At 44.8% G+C, this 19581-nt stretch overlaps 1 protein-coding gene across 8 annotated transcripts in view; it reads right to left on the reverse strand.

The window, feature by feature from the left end:
- The window catches only part of RYR3 (ryanodine receptor 3), a 598353-nt gene that overhangs the window by 169925 nt on the left and 408847 nt on the right, over positions 1 to 19581 (reverse strand). For all 8 annotated transcript variants that reach the window (XM_070053266.1, XM_070053265.1, XM_070053267.1 and 5 more), the window contains 4 exon segments: positions 8696 to 8969; positions 6530 to 6644; positions 4882 to 5011; positions 3666 to 3769 (listed from right to left, as the gene is read on the reverse strand). In XM_070053266.1, coding sequence (XP_069909367.1) covers positions 3666 to 3769; positions 4882 to 5011; positions 6530 to 6644; positions 8696 to 8969 — 623 coding nt within the window.

Here is a 19581-nt window from a genome sequence, read left to right on the forward strand (position 1 = left end):
ACAGCTACCATCCAAGGCAGCAGTGGGTAGCATGGCGTTTGGATCTTCGTATGTTTGTACAGAGGGCAGGTGGTTGTCCCTTCAACACAGGACTGGGAGGTCTACAGGAGCTACTTCTCAATTTCTCTCTGATCATTTTTTCTTATTCTCCTTGCAGCCAGTAGGCCTATTAAAGTTAACTTTTAGTTTCTTTGGAGTGGAATATCTCTTAACAAAAACTTAAAAAGTGGTATTATTGCTTTATTATACTATGTTGTTTGATAAATGTTTGACATGCTCAGTAAATAGATTCTTTCTCTGATTTCTACTGTTAAATAACTGGTTTATTAGAGACTCAATGAGGTCCAAAAGCAATGTTTATTGAACCTGACAAAATAAAAATTTTTATTTATTTATTTATTTATTTTTGTCCTCTCAAAACTGTTGTCATTTAAAAGCATCTCTTTGATATTGAAAAAAACCTGAAGTACAAAATAAAACAATCAACTCAGAGACAAACTCCTCTGTTCTGGACTGAATTGTGCCCCCGCAAATTTCCTGTATATAAAACCCTAACCCTCTAGTGCCTCCGAATGCTACCATATTTACAGATGAGGCCTTTAAAGAGGTGTTCAAGTTAAACTTAGGCGCTTAAGGTGGTGTCCTCCCAAGAGAAGGACATTTGGACACATGAGGGACGCTTGCCCAGAGAAGAAGGACCTTGTGAGGACACAGAGAAGGTGGCCATCTGCCAGTCAAGGAGGGGGGCCTCAGAAGAAACCAAACCTTGATCTTGGGCTTAACCTCTGGAATTGGGGAAAAAAAAGTTTCTATTGTTGTAGTCACCCCATCAGGGGAGCTTTGTTATGGCAGCCCCAGCAAATAAACATACCCCCCAACTACAATATAGGCTCCTCCCACCAGAAGTAAGCTGTGTCAACACCTGCATTTTGTTCCTCTGGTTCATGGTGGGCCCTCGGTAATTACTAACTCAAGAACTTCAGAAAATTAACAGGGGGTAAATATCTTCTCATCTTGGCTAGGACCCCGGCCAAGGCCTGAACCAGCAGAACCCTCGTGAGTGGCAACGCTATCTACATTAACTGAGTGGCAACCTCAGCTAGATGAAGACCGTCGCTGTGTAATCACCCAGTCGAGAGATGCACATTCTTCTTCCTCTCGTTCTTCAAACTGTCTTCTGTGAGTCTTCCCACCTTCAATATTTAGAAGGAAAATGTTTGACAGAATTTCAAAAACTTCATGGAAAATGGAATTAAGTTTATTCAGGTGCTCCCAAATTGAAATTCATGCATTGTTTTTCCTAATACACATTTTCCCATAAACTTTTTGAAGATCGCTTGTATGTGTGGATTTCTTCTTCTTTTTTTTTTTTTTTGCATCAAAACAAGTTTTTCTTTTAATTCCACTTTCCAGGAACTTTTTGGAATATCCTAATGCATGTGTATGCATACACACGCATAATTTTTCCTCTCATGGATTTCCTCATGCCTCTTTCTCCAGCTACTGTTGTAATTTTTATAAGCTCCTCCCACCAGAAGTAAGCTGTGTAAACACTTCTTGATTTTTTCATGGGTGCTTTCTCTTCTGTGACTTCAGTAAGTGCTACTAGTTCTCAGGGCTCTGGCCCGGCCAAGCTTCTCTTCTTGGTCTCGGCTGCCCCGGAGTGATCTCATCTGTTCCTAGGGCTTCACCCACCTGCTGGGTACTGTTTGCAGCTCAGAATGCTCTAGGATTATGCATCAGCTCTTCACGCTGCCGTCTGGGAGCCTCAGAGCACCTCGACCTCCATACAACCAAAAGCAAGTTCATCACCTGCCTCCTGGAACTTGCCCTACCTCCAACGTCCCTTAGGGGAGAAACTGACACAAATCTGGCCAATGACTTATTTTCGCTCTTGCAGGTCCCTTGTTAAGCACTTTTCACATCCACTATGCCAGTATCAGCAGCAACCAGCATTACCTTGTGCTTGGATTACTGCAGAAATCTCGTAACTGTTCTTGCCTCAACTGTGTTGTGTCTGTGCCAATGAGTTCTTACTGAAACCAGGGTGTGTGTTCTTTTTTTTTTATTTTTTAAATTTTTTTTTTTAATTTTTTGACAGGCAGAGTGGACAGTGAGAGAGAGAGACAGAGAGAAAGGTCTTCCTTTGCTGTTGGTTCACCCTCCAATGGCCGCCGCGGCCGGCGCGCTGCGGCCGGCGCACCGTGCTGATCCGATGGCAGGAGCCAGGAGCCAGGTGCTTTTCCTGGTCTCCCATGGGGTGCAGAGCCCAAGCACCTGGGCCATCCTCCACTGCACTCCCTGGCCACAGCAGAGGGCTGGCCTGGAAGAGGGGCAACCGGGACAGAATCCGGCGCCCCGACCGGGACTAGAACCTGGTGTGCCGGCGCCGCTAGGCGGAGGATTAGCCTAGTGAGCCGCGGCGCCGGCCCAGGGTGTGTGTTCTAAAACACAAATCATGCTCTGCTGCTCCCCTGCCTGAAGCCCTCCAGTGGTTCCCACAGCTCTTGGCTCTCCAAGGATGCACTTTGTTATACCGGGTACCAGCATGGCCTCTGGAACCAAACTCTTGGTTCCTGGATCTGCTACTCACTAACCCCATGACACTGAGGACAGTACCTGATCCCTCCATGCCTCTATTTCACCTGCTGTAACTGGCAGACAATAAAAAAGAAGCCTGATCTTAGGGAAGCAGTCCATCTGGGACCTGACACATGGCGATTCTGAATGTTCTTTCTTACTAGTATTGTTGGCATAAACTCCATTCCTTACTGTCCCTGCCTCCCTTCCCACCATTGTCCCAGGAAGGCTGTTCTGTAATCACACTCAACACTGGTTTCCCAGCACACAACGGCTCTCCTCTGCAAGTCCTGGCACACTTTCCCACAATGCAGCCTGTTAGCTTCTACCCGTTCTCTGGTTATCACTCCTTTTTTTTCTTTTCTTTTCTTTTCTTTTTACAGGCAGAGTGGACAGAGAGAGAGAGAGACAGAGAGAAAGGTCTTCCTTTTGCCATTGGTTCACCCTCCAATGGCTGCTGCGGCTGGTGCGCTGTGGCCGGCGCACTGCGCTGATCTGAAGGCAGGAGCCAGGTGCTTCTCCTGGTCTCCCATGGGGTGCAGGGCCCAAGGACCTGGGCCATCCTCCACTGCATTCCCGGGCCATAGCAGAGAGCTGGCCTGGAAGGGGGGCAACTGGGACAAAAATCCGGCGCCCCGACCGGGACTAGAACCCGGTGTGCCGGCGCCGCTAGGTAGAGGATTAGCCTATTGAGCCACGGCGCCGGCCATCACTTCTCTAAGTGCCTTTCCTGATCCCCTTCTCAATTTCCCGTCATGCATTCCCTTCATATGTAAACTTGTGAGTCAGATGATAGGAGTTTATTAGGAACTACAGGTATTGGGTGATCTTTGTAGACCACTGAGGCTGCGTCTCCACATACAAAGGTCATGAGTGTCCACATATTCCTGTGTACCAATGGGCTGACCCTGCCACAGGAGGTCCCCTGCTCCTAGTTACTGTGCTGCTGCATGTGACTCAGTCCCCCACATGCTCATCACAAGCCCACCAAGATGAAGATGCTCTGTGGAAATTCAGACTTTGCTCTGTCCTTGGCTTGGCTCACTGGAGAAAGGAGAAGCGTTGCTTCCGCAAGGGCCAGTTACCTTCTCAAGGTCCGGTTCCTCTAAGCCCAGTGCTAACTCGTTGTTGTCCATCACGGAGGAGGCTGCCACATCCAATGGGGTGGACCCTCTCATCGACGGGGAGGCTGAGGAAGGAGCAGAGGAGAAAGGAGGGAGACAGGGACAGAGAGGCCACCTGTTGCTGGGCTGAGATTGCAGTGCAGAGAAGTGGACAGTAGAGGGCAGCAAACACACTGAAACCTGGTCCACATCTGGCTGAACCAGTTGCCTAATTTCAGTATCACTTTCTCCTCACACTCATCACCAATTGTGAATATGGACTACTAGAAAACCAGCACACAGGACTGTGTATTTTCAAGTGTTTTCCTAATATAAAACTTCCTGGGGGCGGGGTCCCCATTTGGTGATCATGCAAAAGATCATAGCTGTCTCTTGACTGGCTGAGCCCAAATGACTTGGAAACTCCAAGGGCCACTACTGAGAGCTTAAAAATAGCCTCAAAAAGCATTATCTCCTAAAGTTACATTAGGTCACCAATGCTATCTTTGATTTTCCTTACTTTGGCTCTTAGGTTAGAATTAAAATCTTCTGGTGAAAGTTTACAAAAAGGTTGGTAGCATCAGTTTGCAGCTGATGAATAAAATAAACATTTAATAATTCAAGTACATGTGTTTGTGCTTTCCACAAGTTCATTTGGTTTACTTCCAGAACAGTGAGAGAAGCATAGGCATCCAGCTGTTTTTCTAGTTGTGACGATAGTCATGCTGCTTATTCCTGGTTGCTCCTGATCCGATTGCCTTGCAGCAAAGGAAGGCACTTGCTGGTTGGCTTATGGGACAAGCACACCAGCCTGCCAGAAAGGGATTGGATCCATGACCTTGCTCTTATTAGCATTGGTCGGCTGAGTGGGCCTGGAAGACTGTGTCTCCAGAATATATGGGCAATCCAAGGCAGCATTTCATCAACCATAAGCCAATGGTCCCAAAAGAGATGAGGAAAATTGTACCACCAGGCCAGCATAAATATGTCACCAATGCTGGTTGGCACCAACTCCTCTACTTAGGAGGGAGAGCATGGTATCATTGTTGCACTTATTTTTAGATTGGGCAGGGCCCCCTTCTGTACTTAAAAATACCACAGCATACATGTGGTTTCTCTCCTTTTCTCTTTGAAGTGGTCAGTAGGGGCAGCAGAAGCCCCAAGTCCCAATAGAGAAGTTATAACATGGCATACGTACCTAGGCCAACACTGCTGTTCTCCAGCAGGTAACTCAGATGCTCAAACATGGCCTTCTGATTTTGTCGGCTAATGCGACAGAAATAGCAAAGGAAGCGGCAGCAGCTCGCAACCATCTTTGGAAAAGCAATCTGTAGGGAGAGGTAGGACGCATCAGAGAAAGCAATCTATCATGAGGCCTCTCTGAAAAGTCTGACAGCAGAGTCTTAGGTTGGGGAGGTCATTGCAAGTTGTGAGCAGTTTGGAAAACGAATGTTCTCCTTACTGCCATCTTTCCCTCAGACGTACTCACAGAGGGGCAGAGAGTGGAGGGCATCTAACAAGGCTTCCCAAAATGTTGACAGCTAATTAGAGTTCCTTCCTCCAAAGGAAGACAGACATCAAACAAGAATCCTAGTTATCACTGGGAGTCATACGAAATTTGCACGACCCTGCATCTGACTAAGGCTGTTTCCACTGAAGGGGGTGGACAGACCCTGAGGGGAATACTAGAGAGGGAGACAGGTGATCACGAATAAGCCACTGGTGCACAAGATCCTGAGTGCCCTGGGTCAAGGCTGGCCCATGTAGTTACGGAAACCCAAAGAGCATCATCCCTGTGAATTCTACTCCAGCGACTCCTGTCCTTGATGACTGCTCTCCGTAGGGATTCTCTAGTAACTTCCATCTGATTTAGACAACTTATCAAGGAGATGCCACCTTACATTAATGTTGATTATGCTTGGCTTCTTTGCTTATGCAGTAATTGGCATCACCAGGCTGGGCTACAGCTTATTTTTGATTCTACAATACTCAATACAAGATGTCAGTGTTGACTTTGTTTAGGGTTCAAGAAAAACTTTAATTTTCTTGTTTAGCATCATGGAAGATGTTCTAAGTTCTGAAGCGCTCAGTCACCTGCATACGGAGGCATCCAGATGTTTACTTGGGAGCTGTTCTGGAAGGATTTCAATTTCCCAAGAGATCAGGTGGAAGGCAGTGAGAAGGAATGCGAGCTTGACTTTCGTTCTGCCTTCACACTCCACCCACCAATCCCAGGGAAAATGCACCAGAAACCATCCATTCTTAGGACTCTGGCACTCTGGAATGCTCACCCTGTGTTCAAATATGGCATTTGAAACCATACCACTTCTCCTGGGTCAGAAGCCATCTAACTCTAATGGAGAACTTCCGCAAAGCTAACTAAATGCCCAGTTGTCTCTGATTCCCTCCCCTTTCTTGTTGGACACAGGAGCTCCCCCTGACAGCAGACTCCTTGCTGGGAAGCTGGCAGGGAAACTCGGGATCCCAGCTGACAGAGGAAACAGGAGCTCCAACAGTGCACGGCCAGATCCATTATTCAGATCTTATCCTGCTTCAGAGCCGCTTTCTGCTGACTCAGCACAAAGCACACCAGGTTCCCAGGTGGAATCCGGTTATTCCACCTTGGGAGCGAACTTAACAGCTGGATGGTCCAACGGCATAGACGCAGAAGTCCCCTTGCTTTAAAGCCAGGCTCCATCCAGCAACTTCATTTTCTCTCTTGGCCCCTTCCCAGCATCGCACTTGTCCTTCCCTCTCCCCAGGATGAGGAAATGGGTGACAGACACAGCCACGTGGCTCTGAACAAGTGCCCTCACATGCCCCGGCCAGAGTTCTTACAGTATTACCTGAGACTTCTCGGTACCCAACACATTCACCATCACCTCCATCACTGTCTCATGCATGCCAAGGACTCTCATGAGGTTGGGATGCTGGTAAAACACCTTATTGTTCATTATGTCCCTAGGATAAAGGTTAGAGAGGGGCTTCAGTGCTTGCTTAGTTCTAGGCTATGAAAATTCAGGGTTGAGAACACACAAACACACTGGGGGGAAGTAATGTCAAAGTGACAGGCTGAAAAGATAATGAGAAGGCACTAGGTCAGTTGGAATATAAGCGGAGTGCCTTTTTAGCTGATAGAAATAAAGGCACACAAAATATTTCTAAGTTCTTGCTTCTTCTCTTTGAAATATTTCTTTCTAATTAATTTAAAGTTATCTCTTGGTTATTTTGTTACAGTTTTTGAAACAGACTGTTTATATACTCAGCATTTTTGTGTTTTTTTTTTCTTCTGTCTTTATGTCTATGTCTTTTTATACATCAGTTTTCTTAATGAGAGGGCTATACCCTTTTGCTAAGAAAGTTTTATATTAGCTATCAATTAAGTTTTTAGACACCAGTCTTTACACATCGATGGCACTAGGGGCTGACGTCATGGTGCAGTGGGTTAAGTTGCTGCTTGCGATGCTGGTATCTCACAGAGGAGTGCCAGCTTGAGTCCTAGATGCTCTGTTTCTGATCTAGCTCCCTGCTAACGTGCTTGGGAAAGAAGGGGAATATGAACCACGTATTTTTGTCTTTGCCATCCACCTGGGAAACCCAGATGGATGTCCTTGTCCTTGATTTTGACCTGGCTCTGCCCTGGCTGTTGTGGCCATTTGGGACAGAAGATCTGTCTGTCAGGCTGCTGTTCAGACAAATAAATCTTTAAAAATTCAATGACACTAACATGTAAGAACAACTATGTCTTTAAGTCACTCAATATAAATTCATATAATAAAACTGCAGGAAAATAAAAATGCAAACAGCCTGTCAGTTGGGATGTGCACCCTCACTAGGTAGCTACTTTCTGCTGTTCCTGTCTATTTCCTCTTCTCCAAAGGTTACAGGACACTCAATTACAAGAAACAATTTGCACAGCTACTAAGTCTACTGCAGAGGCTGTGGAGAGAGAATTCAGGAGCTTTCTCTCTTCCCATGTAAGTTTCTTCATGATTATTATAAGAGTCCTCTTTGGAAACAAATTTGGGGAACAAAAACAGCTCCTGCCCCTCCCTGCCCAAGGATCCTCAAAGTGCTTTCCCTGGACCATGGTGAAGCTCCTTTTGTTTGCTGGTAGGAGGAAGATTGTAGTTCTAATTCTTAAGAAAAGAGATTCATTATTTACTTTTATTTGTTTGAACAACAGAAAAAGAGAGAGATATGAGAGAATGAGAATATCTTCCATATCTTGGTTCATTATCAAAATGCCCACAACAATTGGTTCCGGGCCAACCTGAAGCCAGGAGCTGGAAATTCAACATGGCTCTCCCAGGTGGGTGGCTAGCATCCTACTTCAGCTATTACCTCCTGCATCCCAGGGTATTAGTAGGAAGCTCAAATTGGGAGTGGAGCTGGGACTTGAACACGGCCAATCTGAAATGGGATGCAGAAATCCCAAGCAGTGGTTTAAATGCTACATGAAATGCTTGCTCCCAGTTTGGTTTTAATCAAGGGAAACTGTGGGCTGGTCAATGAACCTTATCAGACTTTGTTTTCTTTTTTTTTTTTTTCACCTGCAAAATGGAAATTCTGTGCTACATATATAAGGGAAATCTTTTTAACAGCTAAAAGGCTATGAGTTTTTGTGAATACATGGTTTCCAAGTCCTAAGAAGAGGATGGGATCAGGTAGTAGTTTTTCATAGGGAAGTCTTAGAAAGTTTCTGGTAAAAAGATCAAATGCTTAAACTGTTCCTGTCTTAGGCTGAACACATTGCCTGTTCCTCTGCATTTTTTATGGCTTCCCTGGGGCTATTTTCATAAGATTCAAACTAAATAATTGCTTTTTTCTGAGACTCCTCCACACTTCTTTTGGTAACAAGTAGCAAGCAGCCTGGTCTTTGAGGTTACCAAGGTAACTCATTTGGCAAGGAGGCAATCCCACAAAGAATGCAATCAGGATCCCACAAGAAGAGCTTCAAGTCTTCCCACTGAAACTCTAGAGAGAATGGCACACTACCGTTAGGGACCTACCCCAGCCCATTGATCATGAGCAACTCCTCCTCCCTGCCCATCCTGACGCTTAGGAGGGAGCGGATCTGGCCCAGGGCAGCCAGCAGGTTGATGGTGTCGCTCACAGAGGCGTGGCTGATGGTGTAGGTCTTGCGCAGGGCCTGCAGCAGCTCCCCGATGCTGTCGTACTGCCGCCGGAGGAGGTTAAACATCATTCGGACCAGCTCTGCATCCTGGATCTGGTCCTCCTGGGCCCAGCGGATCATTGTCTGTGAGATGAGTTCCTTCAGTGTTGCTGGAAAAGCAACAGGAGGACCAGTACTGTACTGTCCTGGCTCAGGGACAGCTGGTGCCTCAGCCACTTCATTCAACTTTAAGACACATCATCAGTTGGTTAAAAAAATTCTCATGTTAAGGGTAGGATATGATACACACAGGAGAATATATTATCAAGAACAAATATGAGGGTACTTCGGAAGCTTTGTAGAAGTGCCAATTATGTGAAAAACTGCATGGATTTCAAAATCTTTTGCACCAACAAATCTTATCTTTTGGCTCCACTTTCTATGAACCTTTTGAAAGTACTCTTATATGCCGGCCACATGACAAGAAAAGGCTTTCTCAATTATGAATTCAGAGTGGTAAATATTCTATTTTAATTAAACAATGTTTGAATCAACGTTGGAAGTGGAACAATAAATAAGAGTCTGCCTTTGCCTGCTGGAAACTCACAAGTCAGTTCTTTACACCTTTATTTGATAATAAATCACTTTTATCTTTGTGCTATGCAGTAAGTATTTCAGTGGCAGGACATGTTAAGTGCCATGGGACACAGAGGCAACACTTGATTCTGGGTTGGTAAAGGGAGACATTGCCAATGCAAAACACTGTTAAGCCCCAATCTTTCTACTTAAGTTCTGTTTCCAAGTATTTTAAACTACCTGCCATGAGCTGAACATGCCAAGCCATTGATTCAAGAATAGCCAACACTGATTCAAAAAGATAAAAATACATTGGGAGTTGGAGAGAAATGGACTGAAGTATAAAAGATCTGCAATTGAACATCTGACCATCACCCATGGATCTGACTTGTTTGCTTTGAATTTTTGTCAGGAGCCAGCAGATGGTGCATTACTGACCACTTTTATAAGCAACCAGACAAAGAAACCACAATGACCTTGAAATCAGAACTGATCAAGGTTCATGCTGGACATACAGAAATCCCACTGGCTATACAATAAAGACCACGGAACCAGTCATGGGATCATCAGAGGTTGGACTAGCTGACACCCACCCTCACCCCCTGCAGTTGCTGATTAGCATTCGTGTGGAAAGATGATCCAAGGGAAGAGGCAGGTTTGAGCATGAAGACAAAGTGGACAGAGACACTGCTGGGATGGCTGGGAGGGCACGGCACAATCCACCCCCTCACTCTGGCCCTTGCCACATACGCTTCCAGAAAATGCTATGACAGAGGCAAGAAATGATGCTCCTAAACTTTAATTGAATCCAACTTTGGTGTTGCCTATCATATTCCTGCAAGGTACAGACAGCACTAAGATCCTTACGTAAGACCAATAGAAAAAGGCAGAACTAAGGGTATGAAGATGATGACAGGAGAACCAGCGAAAGAGCTGGAGATGAATGAAGATTGGTTTGGTAGCCCTGAGAGTGGAGTTTCCTATCCCACATCACAGTGCATGGCTGTTGTCTGTGCCACACACATTCTTGGCTCATCGTAAGGATACTGAACTAGAACACAATCACGAAAGCTGTGAAAGAGATTTATATGTAAAGGATTAATTTACCTTGCTGCTGTGTCTACCAACCCTTTGGGTGTTCTAGGGTCAGACAGGAGACACAGCTGAAAAACTTGGAAAGGATACTGAAGTCACAAAGAAGTACAGTTCAAAGATGTTCCTAAGAGATCACTCTGGGCAGGCATTGCTGATTAACATCTGTTTGGTCAGAAAACTTGTGTACCCAGGTAGGGGTGGGGGTGGGGTGTATGTTATTTATGTGCTAAGCTTGGCTCTTCTTAGGAAACCTGTTTTCCTAGTATTCAGATATAAGAATTCCATTTCTCTTTATAAATACTCGTAGTAAGAATGAAACCAAGATAAAAACATAAAGGCACTTAGACCGACATGTTTTTCTAGTCCTGTAAGCATAATTTCCTCTAAAGCCTATACTTTTGGCTTGAAAGAATTACAGCTTTCACCATCAACAATCAAATTCTCTGCAGAGCTGTTACCGTCATCACAGTCCATGCCACACACAAAAGGCAATGACCAGATCAGCTCAAGGGTCACCCTCTTTTCAACAGGGGATTTTACAGAGCCCCAACAAAGCCAAGCAAACAGTAGCATTCCCCTTACATGGTTGAACTAAGTAGTTCAGGGTGGGGTGAGCTTTTAGTCCCACGCCGACTCAAAAACCCAAATCAAAAGAACACAGGCAGCAAAACCCCTCCCTGGAGGACGAAGGGGAAAGGAAGCTGCCTGAAGCATGAGGCAGGAAGTGCTCCCCGCTTCTTCCCAGTTCTCCATACAGAGCTTCCTTCAAGGTAGGTATGAGAAAACAGAGGAGATAAACCACGTAGCTGGACAATTGAAAACTGTGGCCCAGCTCCTGTCAGCAAAGGATGCATCAGTAGTTGTGGATGGGCAGGTGTCACTCAGGAGACAGCTTGGCACTCAAGGCTATTTGTGTTGGACAGGCTCTCAAATGTGAGACCAAGATCCAACAGGGAAGAAAATCAATAATCATCAGAAGAAATAAAACTGGCCAAGTGGGTGAGGAGGACGAGACCTCAAAAGCTCTGCGAAGTACCACTGTATTTTGAGGTGTGACGTATGCTGGGTACTCTGCCCCTACCAGGCAAATCTGGGTCAAATCAATGAATCTTTCAAAGTCTAAACACTTCCAGGACTTAGAAAATGAAGCTTTATACCCCAGCAGCAATGCTATCGCAGATTCCTCATATTTTAGTTAGTTCTAACAAACCAGCAGCAAAGCAGAGCAGACAAAATGGACCAGGGCAGAGAGGTTATAAAGAATACTTTCTTTGTGGCCTAGCAGGTAAAGCCACCATCTGCAACACCAACATCCCATATGGGCACCAGTTTGTGTCCCAGCTGTTCCAACTCCAATCCAGCTCCCTGCTAATGGCTTAGGAAAAGCAGCCAAAGATGGCTCAACTACCTGGGCTCTGGTTACCCACATGGAAAATCTGGAAGAGGTTTCTGGTTCCTGGCTTCGGCCTGGCTGTTGCAAATATCTGGAGAATGAACCAATGGATGGAAGATCACTCTCTTCCTCCCTGCCCCCCCGCCCCCGGAGTGAGTATAACTCTTTGAAAACAAATCTTAAAAAAAACTTCATCTAGAACATGTTAGGCTCTTTATATATTTGTATATTTGAAAATTAAAATAATGCCTTATAACCAGATCTGTATACACTGTAGTCTTAATCAAGGTTAACTCTTAATATCAACAATACTAACATTGTTGTAGAGATGTGATTTTCAGACCTTTAGGGAGCCAAACCCTTTAGCAGTTCACAAGGCCAAATATATTTTCATAAGGATCCTGAGATGTCATCTGCCATTTTCATTGTATCGACAGTTGCACTGATGGCTTATAAGCAATGGTAGGTAAAATACTAGTGCTTTGACATAAGCTGGAACAACACCTAACTGTTCTTTACTGACACACACACAGAAAAATAATCAGTTTCACAGAAGACTGCTCTGAAGTAGTAAAAAGGATTAATCATATCAATAATATGCTGGAGTTCACCCGTCTTTAATATCATGCATGCCAGAATGGCAGTTATACATAAAACATGTCTATGGCACATCAAAGTTCAGTAGGTTTTTGTTTTTTAAGGATCTATTTGAAAGGCAGAGGGAAGGAGGGAGGGAGAGAGGGAGACAGAGACAGAGACAGAGAGAGAGAGAGAGAGAGAGAGAGAGAATGAGAATATTCCATCTGATGCTGCATTCCCCAGACGACCACAATAGCCAGGTCTGAGTCAGGTTGAAGTCAGGAGCCAAAAACTTCATTCTGGTCTCCCACATGTGTAGCAGAGGTCCAAATACTTTGACCATGCTGGCTTCCCAGGCACATCAGCAGGTAGAGGAGCAGTGGGAGACTCAAACTGGCACTCTGCTATGGGATTCCGGTATTGTAAGTAGTGGCTTAACCCACTCTGTACCAACACCAGTCCCTTTTGAGAGTCTGGTTTGAATGAGTTGTGAGCCAAACTAGCCACTTGCTTCATGAGATTTATTTAAGAGAACAACAAACTTATGGTTATTCAGCCTTGTATAACAGATGTTTTCTTAAAAAAATAAGCCTTTTACTTAAAATGACAATATTTGCAATATTTATTGCCGAGCATGAAGTTTTGAGCTTTTAAGTGAAAACTAGAATTTTGGGAAACATTTATCTTCCAGGGGAGCATTGACAATTTCTCAATACTTACCGATTTTTTTTCTGAATAAATTGTTGATATTAACAAGTGTGTTTTAAAAATTCTTTTTAATTGTTAAAAGAAATTGGAAGGCAGAGTTACAGAGGGAGAAGGAGGGGGGAGAAGGCGACTGTATGTGTGTGTGTGTGGGGGGGGGGAGGGGGAGGGGGGAGAGAGAGAGATTGTCCATATGCTTGCTCAGTTCCCCAAAGGCTGCCATGGCCAGGGCTGGGCCAGGCTGAAGCCAGAAACCAGGAACTAGGATCTTCAACCAGGTCTCCCACATGGGATCAGAGATTCAAGCATCTTTTGTGGCTTTCCCAAGTGTATTAGCAGAGAGCTGGATTGGAAATGGAGCAGCTGGGATTGGAATTGGCACCCATAGGGAATGTTGGACATCACAAGCTGTGGCTTAGGCTGTACCACAATGCCAGCCTCAACAAATGATTTAAAAATCATTTCATAATAAAATATATCGATATATGGAGACTCTCCCCAACTCAGTAAATCAGTAATTTCCCAATGACCAATGCAGGCAGTTACAAAAATATTCATAGGTAAAAGATCTGTTTAATGTGCAAGATAAAAGAAAGGGTTTTAGGTAATGAAGTATAAAACTTCTTTAATATGGTTTCAAATTCTATATCTTAACCAATTTTTGAGAAGTTATTGCTTGTACAATTTTATATAATACGTAGTCTTAGAAGAATATATATAATTATCTGAAAAGGCTATGAAACCATTCCTTCTCTTCCAACTATATGTCTGTTTGAGGTCAATTTTCTTCCTAGCTTGAAACCAGATATAGGGGCTGGCAGTGTGGTGTAGTGGGCTAAGCCTCCGCCTGCGGCACTGGCATCCCATATGGGCGCCGGTTCTAGTCCTGGCTGCTCTTCTTCTGAGCCAGCTCTATGCTACGGCCAAGGAAAGCAGTAAAAGATTTGGCCCAATTGTTTGGGCCCCTGAACCTGCATGGGAGACCTGGAAGGAGCTCTCTGGCTCCTGGCTCTGGATTGGCCCAGGTCCAGCCATTACAGGCATTTGGTGAGTGAACCAGCAGACAGAAGACCTTTCTCTTTCTCTGTCTCTCCCTCTCTCTGTCACTCTACCTTTCAAATAAATAAAAATCTTAAAATAAAAATTCCAGATATAAAAATCTACCTGCTTTAAGTCAGACATACAAAAATGCAAAACCATCATTCTTCTATTGTTTGTTTTGAAAGATTTAGTTGTTTTTCATAAAAGTGTTCTTTAAGTAACATGTAATAGGGTTTTTAAAACATATTTTTAAAGTTCTTAGTTTTAAGCCGGTGCTGCGGCTCACTAGGCTAATCCTCCGCCTTGCGGTGCCAGCACACCGGGTTCTAGTCTGAGTCGGGGTGCCAGATTCTGTCCCGGTTGCCCCTCTTCCAGGCCAGCTCCCTGCTGTGGCCAGGGAGTGCAGTGGAGGATGGCCCAAGTGCTTGGGCCCTGCACCCCATGGGAGACCAGGATAAGTACCTGGCTCCTGCCATCGTATCAGCGCGGTGCGCCGGCCGCAGCGCGCTGGCCGCGGCGGCCATTGGAGGGTGAACCCACAACAAAAGGAAGACCTTTCTCTCTGTCTCTCTCTCTCACTGTCTACTCTGTCTGTCAAATAAATAAATAAATAAATAAAGTTCTTAGTTTTAATTTCTAATTCAGCAAACAATGACAGATAAAACCTACATAAACTCAAGGTCTCATTGGGTCAGCAGTAATTGTTAAGAGTGTAAAGGAGTCCCAAGCATGGACAGTCTGAGAACCAGTGACCTTTGTGTAACAGGGCCTGTGCTGCAGTGAGGCCATGACGGGGCAGCAAAGCCTTCCCTCCTGTGGTGACAAACCCTGTCCCACCAGGCTGTGGGATTCCAGTTAAGTCACTGAGAACTGAACCTAGAACTCTGCAGCTTAGGAAGCTTTCTCTGTTTCTGGCTGAGTGGGAGGTTGAATGTGAGTCTAGGAATGAGACACTTCACGTCAGGACAAGGTGAAGATTCGAGAATCGTTACTTTGGAAATCGAATCTTGGTAGTCAAGGGCCTCAGTCACCATTCATTCACCACCAGAGGACTTCCTACTGGCCTGAAGGACTCCAAACACTGGTTCTTCCTTAATTTGGGTTTAAGAGCTGTCATCTTCAGGGCTAGGGAGGGGCCGGGCCTGGGCTAGGTGCACAGCCTTGTTTAGCCTGCTCCGCAGGCAGTACACGGGGCACAGAGGGCAAGAAGGACTTAGTTCTCTGCTCCCAGCATTAGCTAACCCCTCTGCAGTGGCTTTGCTCTCAGGAATACTAAAAACCAAAGCAGCCAACGACAGAAGGGTTGGCCCTGGGGTAAAGGTTTCTGCCTGTTCTCATCTGAGTCGCTGAGTTACCTACAGTTGTGTCTCTCCTAAATCAGCTTTTTAATTGACTGGTATTTTCTGAGTACCCATTAAGTGCCTAAGGTCATTAAATATTCTATATGAAATAATTTCAAGACAAAATTGTTACCCATGACAGTCCTATTTGGTCGAAGCTATATACGACACACAAAGCACTTAATCAAAAATAGTGTGCAGTAATGGATAAAAGTGTATACGATCTAAGACATTCAGGAGATAAGGCAATTCATAAGAGGGTGCAACCTCTGTCATAATAGATATGTTCACAAGGAATTAGAGAAGAGAAACTCCAACGTCTTCCATTCTTATTTTTCTTCCAATGGCCCCTTTATCTACATTCTTGACATTTCTGGAACAGATCGCCACTCCATGGAGATGAAAGCACGGAAGAAAAACCTCAACTGTGGAGTCAACAGGAGCCTTCTGAGTGACATGTGAAAAGACAGAAAAGGCAGCACTCTGCCATGACGAGGTAGAATGGGACTTCTCCTTCAAGAGAGTATTCACACGTAACGTCCCAAATACTTTTAATTTTGCATCATGTCACTGGGAGAATGCTGACTTCTTTTGTAGGATTTTCAAATATCAATGGGAGTCACTTTTCAGCACTTATGAGAGAGTACCTAAACATTTCATGGCAAATGGAATTAAAAGATAAAAGGTTATTTTGTTGCAGAGAAATTTTGAAATCTCTGAATTTTTTTCATAATACACTTTTTCCATAAACTTTTTGAGATACTGGGTATATGCATGGATTTCAAATTTCTGTTTGCACCAAAATAAATGTATCTTTCAGATCCATTTTCCATCAACTTTTCAAAGTACTCTCGAATTTGAACCTCTTCATAACCACAGGAAACGCAGACACATTAAGAATAGCTACAGGGCTGGCACAGTGGCTCTCTTGGTTGATCCTCTGCCCGCAGCGCCGGCATCCCATATGGGTGCCAGTTCTAGTCCCAGCTGCTCCTCTTCCAAGTCCAGCTCTCTGGCCCAAGAGGGCAGTGGAGGATGGCCCAAGTGCTTGGGCCCCTGCACCTACGTGGGAGACCAGGAAGAAGCACCTGGCTCCTGATCGGTGCAGTTCCGGCCATTTCGGCCATTTGGGGAGTAAACCAATGGATGGAAGACCTTTCTCTCTGTCTCTCCCTCTCACTGTCTGTAATTCTACCTCTCAAATAAGTAAAATCTTTAAAAAAAAAAGAATAGCTACAAGTAAATTCTAACTTTATTTCTGTTGTTTTTCTAAGTTTATCTTTGGAAATGTTGCCCTTAATGAGTAAAAACAAATAAATGTACAATAACACAAAACACAAACACATTAGTATTTCTAAAGAATTAGGACTCCCAAAGTGAGACAGCAAAGTATGGGTGAGGCAGAGAGGTTAAACTGGTACCACTTGCCATAGCTGTGCCCCCATGCCAGCCACTTTCATACACACAAGTGCCACATCTCCTCCCTCAGAACCCCCACCTATGTAATGAAGATGCTTCAAGCAGACCTTGCTGCGACCGCAGGATTTTCATTCGCTGATCTGGCTGTGTTTCAAGAGGGCTCCAACAAGTGCCTTAGGTGGCTCAGTTTATGGGATTTACAAAATGCTGCAGTGTTCATTCAAAAAGGAAAAAGGGAGAAAAACATAAATGCAACCAAGCATTTGTTTTTTGAAGCAAATCCTCCTCACCGGACTTAGGGAAGCTAGGCATGTATGTGTGGCTTCTCCGAAAATCATAAACAACTTCATTTATGAGATGCTAACACACTCCACTTTTGCAATTAGTATAATGAGAAGGAGTCACACACAGGTAATTATATCAACTATATGATCTATAAGCTGCATTTTAAATGATTATTCAAGCTAACCCGGAATGGAAATACATCTAAGGCATTATATTGTTTAGGGAGGCTTAATGTCCATGGAATACTTAGAAAGAAAAATTGCTACTTCATTTACATTGTTTTTGGACTAGTCACATGTTCCATGTAAGAACAGGTGATTGAACTCAAGCCAGCTTCAGTACATCAGTTTAGAAGTCCAGTATTATTTACCATTAACTTGTTTGCTTCCTTCCACGTCATTTTGTAACCTGTTCCTCTAATTCTAGGACCCCAATGCTGCATGTGTGACCTTTGCAAGAAAACTGTCTGGAGTCACAGACCATACTATTTTAAGTATCAAGTCTCCAGCTTTGTGATGCCAGCTACAAGGGAAGAGTCCTTTATACTCATGGAGCAGGTTTATGTTTTTAGGCTGTAGAAGTCTGAAAACAATCTTTTCTCCTCCGAATTTAGGTTACAGTAAGTGGCCATCATGCAACAGAGCACATGCTTATTATCATAGAGCAAGTGTCGACTCCTGGCAAAGCAACCTGCCACCTACCAGACGCACACTCTTCAGTCTGGGACGACGTGGAATAAAAAGTCTTCCAAATACATAGAAAAGAAGGAGCAAACGATATTGTTCTGTTCTTAAATTTAGAAAGCTCATGTTACGATGTAAAAGAAAAATGATTGTGTGCATCTAAATTACATACACTTATCTTTAAGTGATTAAAAAGTGACCTTGTGGTATGTTGTAAATTCCCTGGATCATTTCCAAGCACAAGGAACAAGTCTTTGTAGACACCTGCTTTCTTCTTCCTGCAGAGGCTGAAATGTGGACTCTCTGAAGATGCCCGTATCCTAATGCCCAGAAACTATGACTAGGTTACTGCAAAAGGTTCATTTGCAGATGTAATTAAGTTAAAGTCCTTGGGATGGGGAGATTATCCTGGATTATTTGGGCTCAATATAATCACTGAGTCCTTATAATAAGGATCTGTGAAGACTGAAATAGTGGTTGGAGTAGTGCCATTGCAAAGGGGGCCAGCCACTAGCCAAAGAATGCAGGAGGCCCCTTGGAGCTGGGAAGAACAAGAAAACGGATTGTGCGATAGAGGTTCCAGGAAGAATGTACACTTATTAACCAGTTTTAGACTTGTGAACTCCAGGACTGTAAGATAAATGATCTGTTATTTAGGGTATCACTAAGTTCGTGGTAGTTTGTCACAGCAGCAACTCCAGCTGATATAAAGTCCTGGGTTGGAGCTGGCATGGTGGCTTAGTAGGTAAAGCTGTTGCCTGCAATGCTGGCATCCCATATGGTCTCTGGTTTGTACCCTGGCTGCTTCACTTCTGATCCAGGTCTAATCCAGCTCTGATCAAGCTCTGATCCAGATTAATGGCCTGGGAAAAGCAGCAGAGGATTGTTCAAGTGCTTGGGCCCTGTGGGGAGCAAACCGGACTAGACTGAGTTACTGGAATTAAGACTTATTCTATGCATCTGCTCTCCCACAATATGGCGATGGGAGAGAAGCAAACAGCTTCCGCACAGCTGCCTCCAGTTCAACTAATAAACTGTAGGACTTGCTCCTGATTGGAGGAGAGCAGCGTACTCGGCGTGTGGGCAGCCGAGTTAGGATTGGCGGAGGAGGACTATAAAGGAGGAGAGAGACGGCATGCACCAGGAACATCTAAGGGGAACACCTGTGCTGCCCCCGAGAGAGCCGGCTGGCGGTGTGCCGCTCCCCTGCGGAAGTGGGGAATGTGGCCAGGGGGAACTGCCCTTCCACGGAGGTGGAAGGGATAGTAGCCAACCCGGGAAGAACCAGCAGCAAACCCGGGGAGGGCCGAGCAGACGAAAGAACAGCGCAGGGTCCTGTGTTGCTCCTCCACGAAGAGGGGGAGCGACATAATGGGGCCGTGACTCGGATATGAAGCCTAGGCAGGGCTTAGTGTCGTTCCTCCACGAAGAGGGGGAGCGACATAATGGTGCCGTGACTCGGATAGGAAACCTAGCTCGGATAGGAAACCTAGCTCGGATAGGAAACTTAGGACGGATATGAAACTCAGGAGGGAAGAAACGGGAAGAAGCAGGAAAATACCGGAGAGAGAGACTAGCAAAGAGCCTAGGTGCCGGAAGAAGCTATTGAAAGCCTAGGCAGAGACTCGGATATGGACTGTGGGAAAGAAGTTAGGATTTAAAGTGA

The sequence above is a fragment of the Oryctolagus cuniculus genome, chromosome 12, assembly GCF_964237555.1.
Source record: "Oryctolagus cuniculus chromosome 12, mOryCun1.1, whole genome shotgun sequence".
Classification (NCBI taxonomy): domain Eukaryota; kingdom Metazoa; phylum Chordata; class Mammalia; order Lagomorpha; family Leporidae; genus Oryctolagus; species Oryctolagus cuniculus.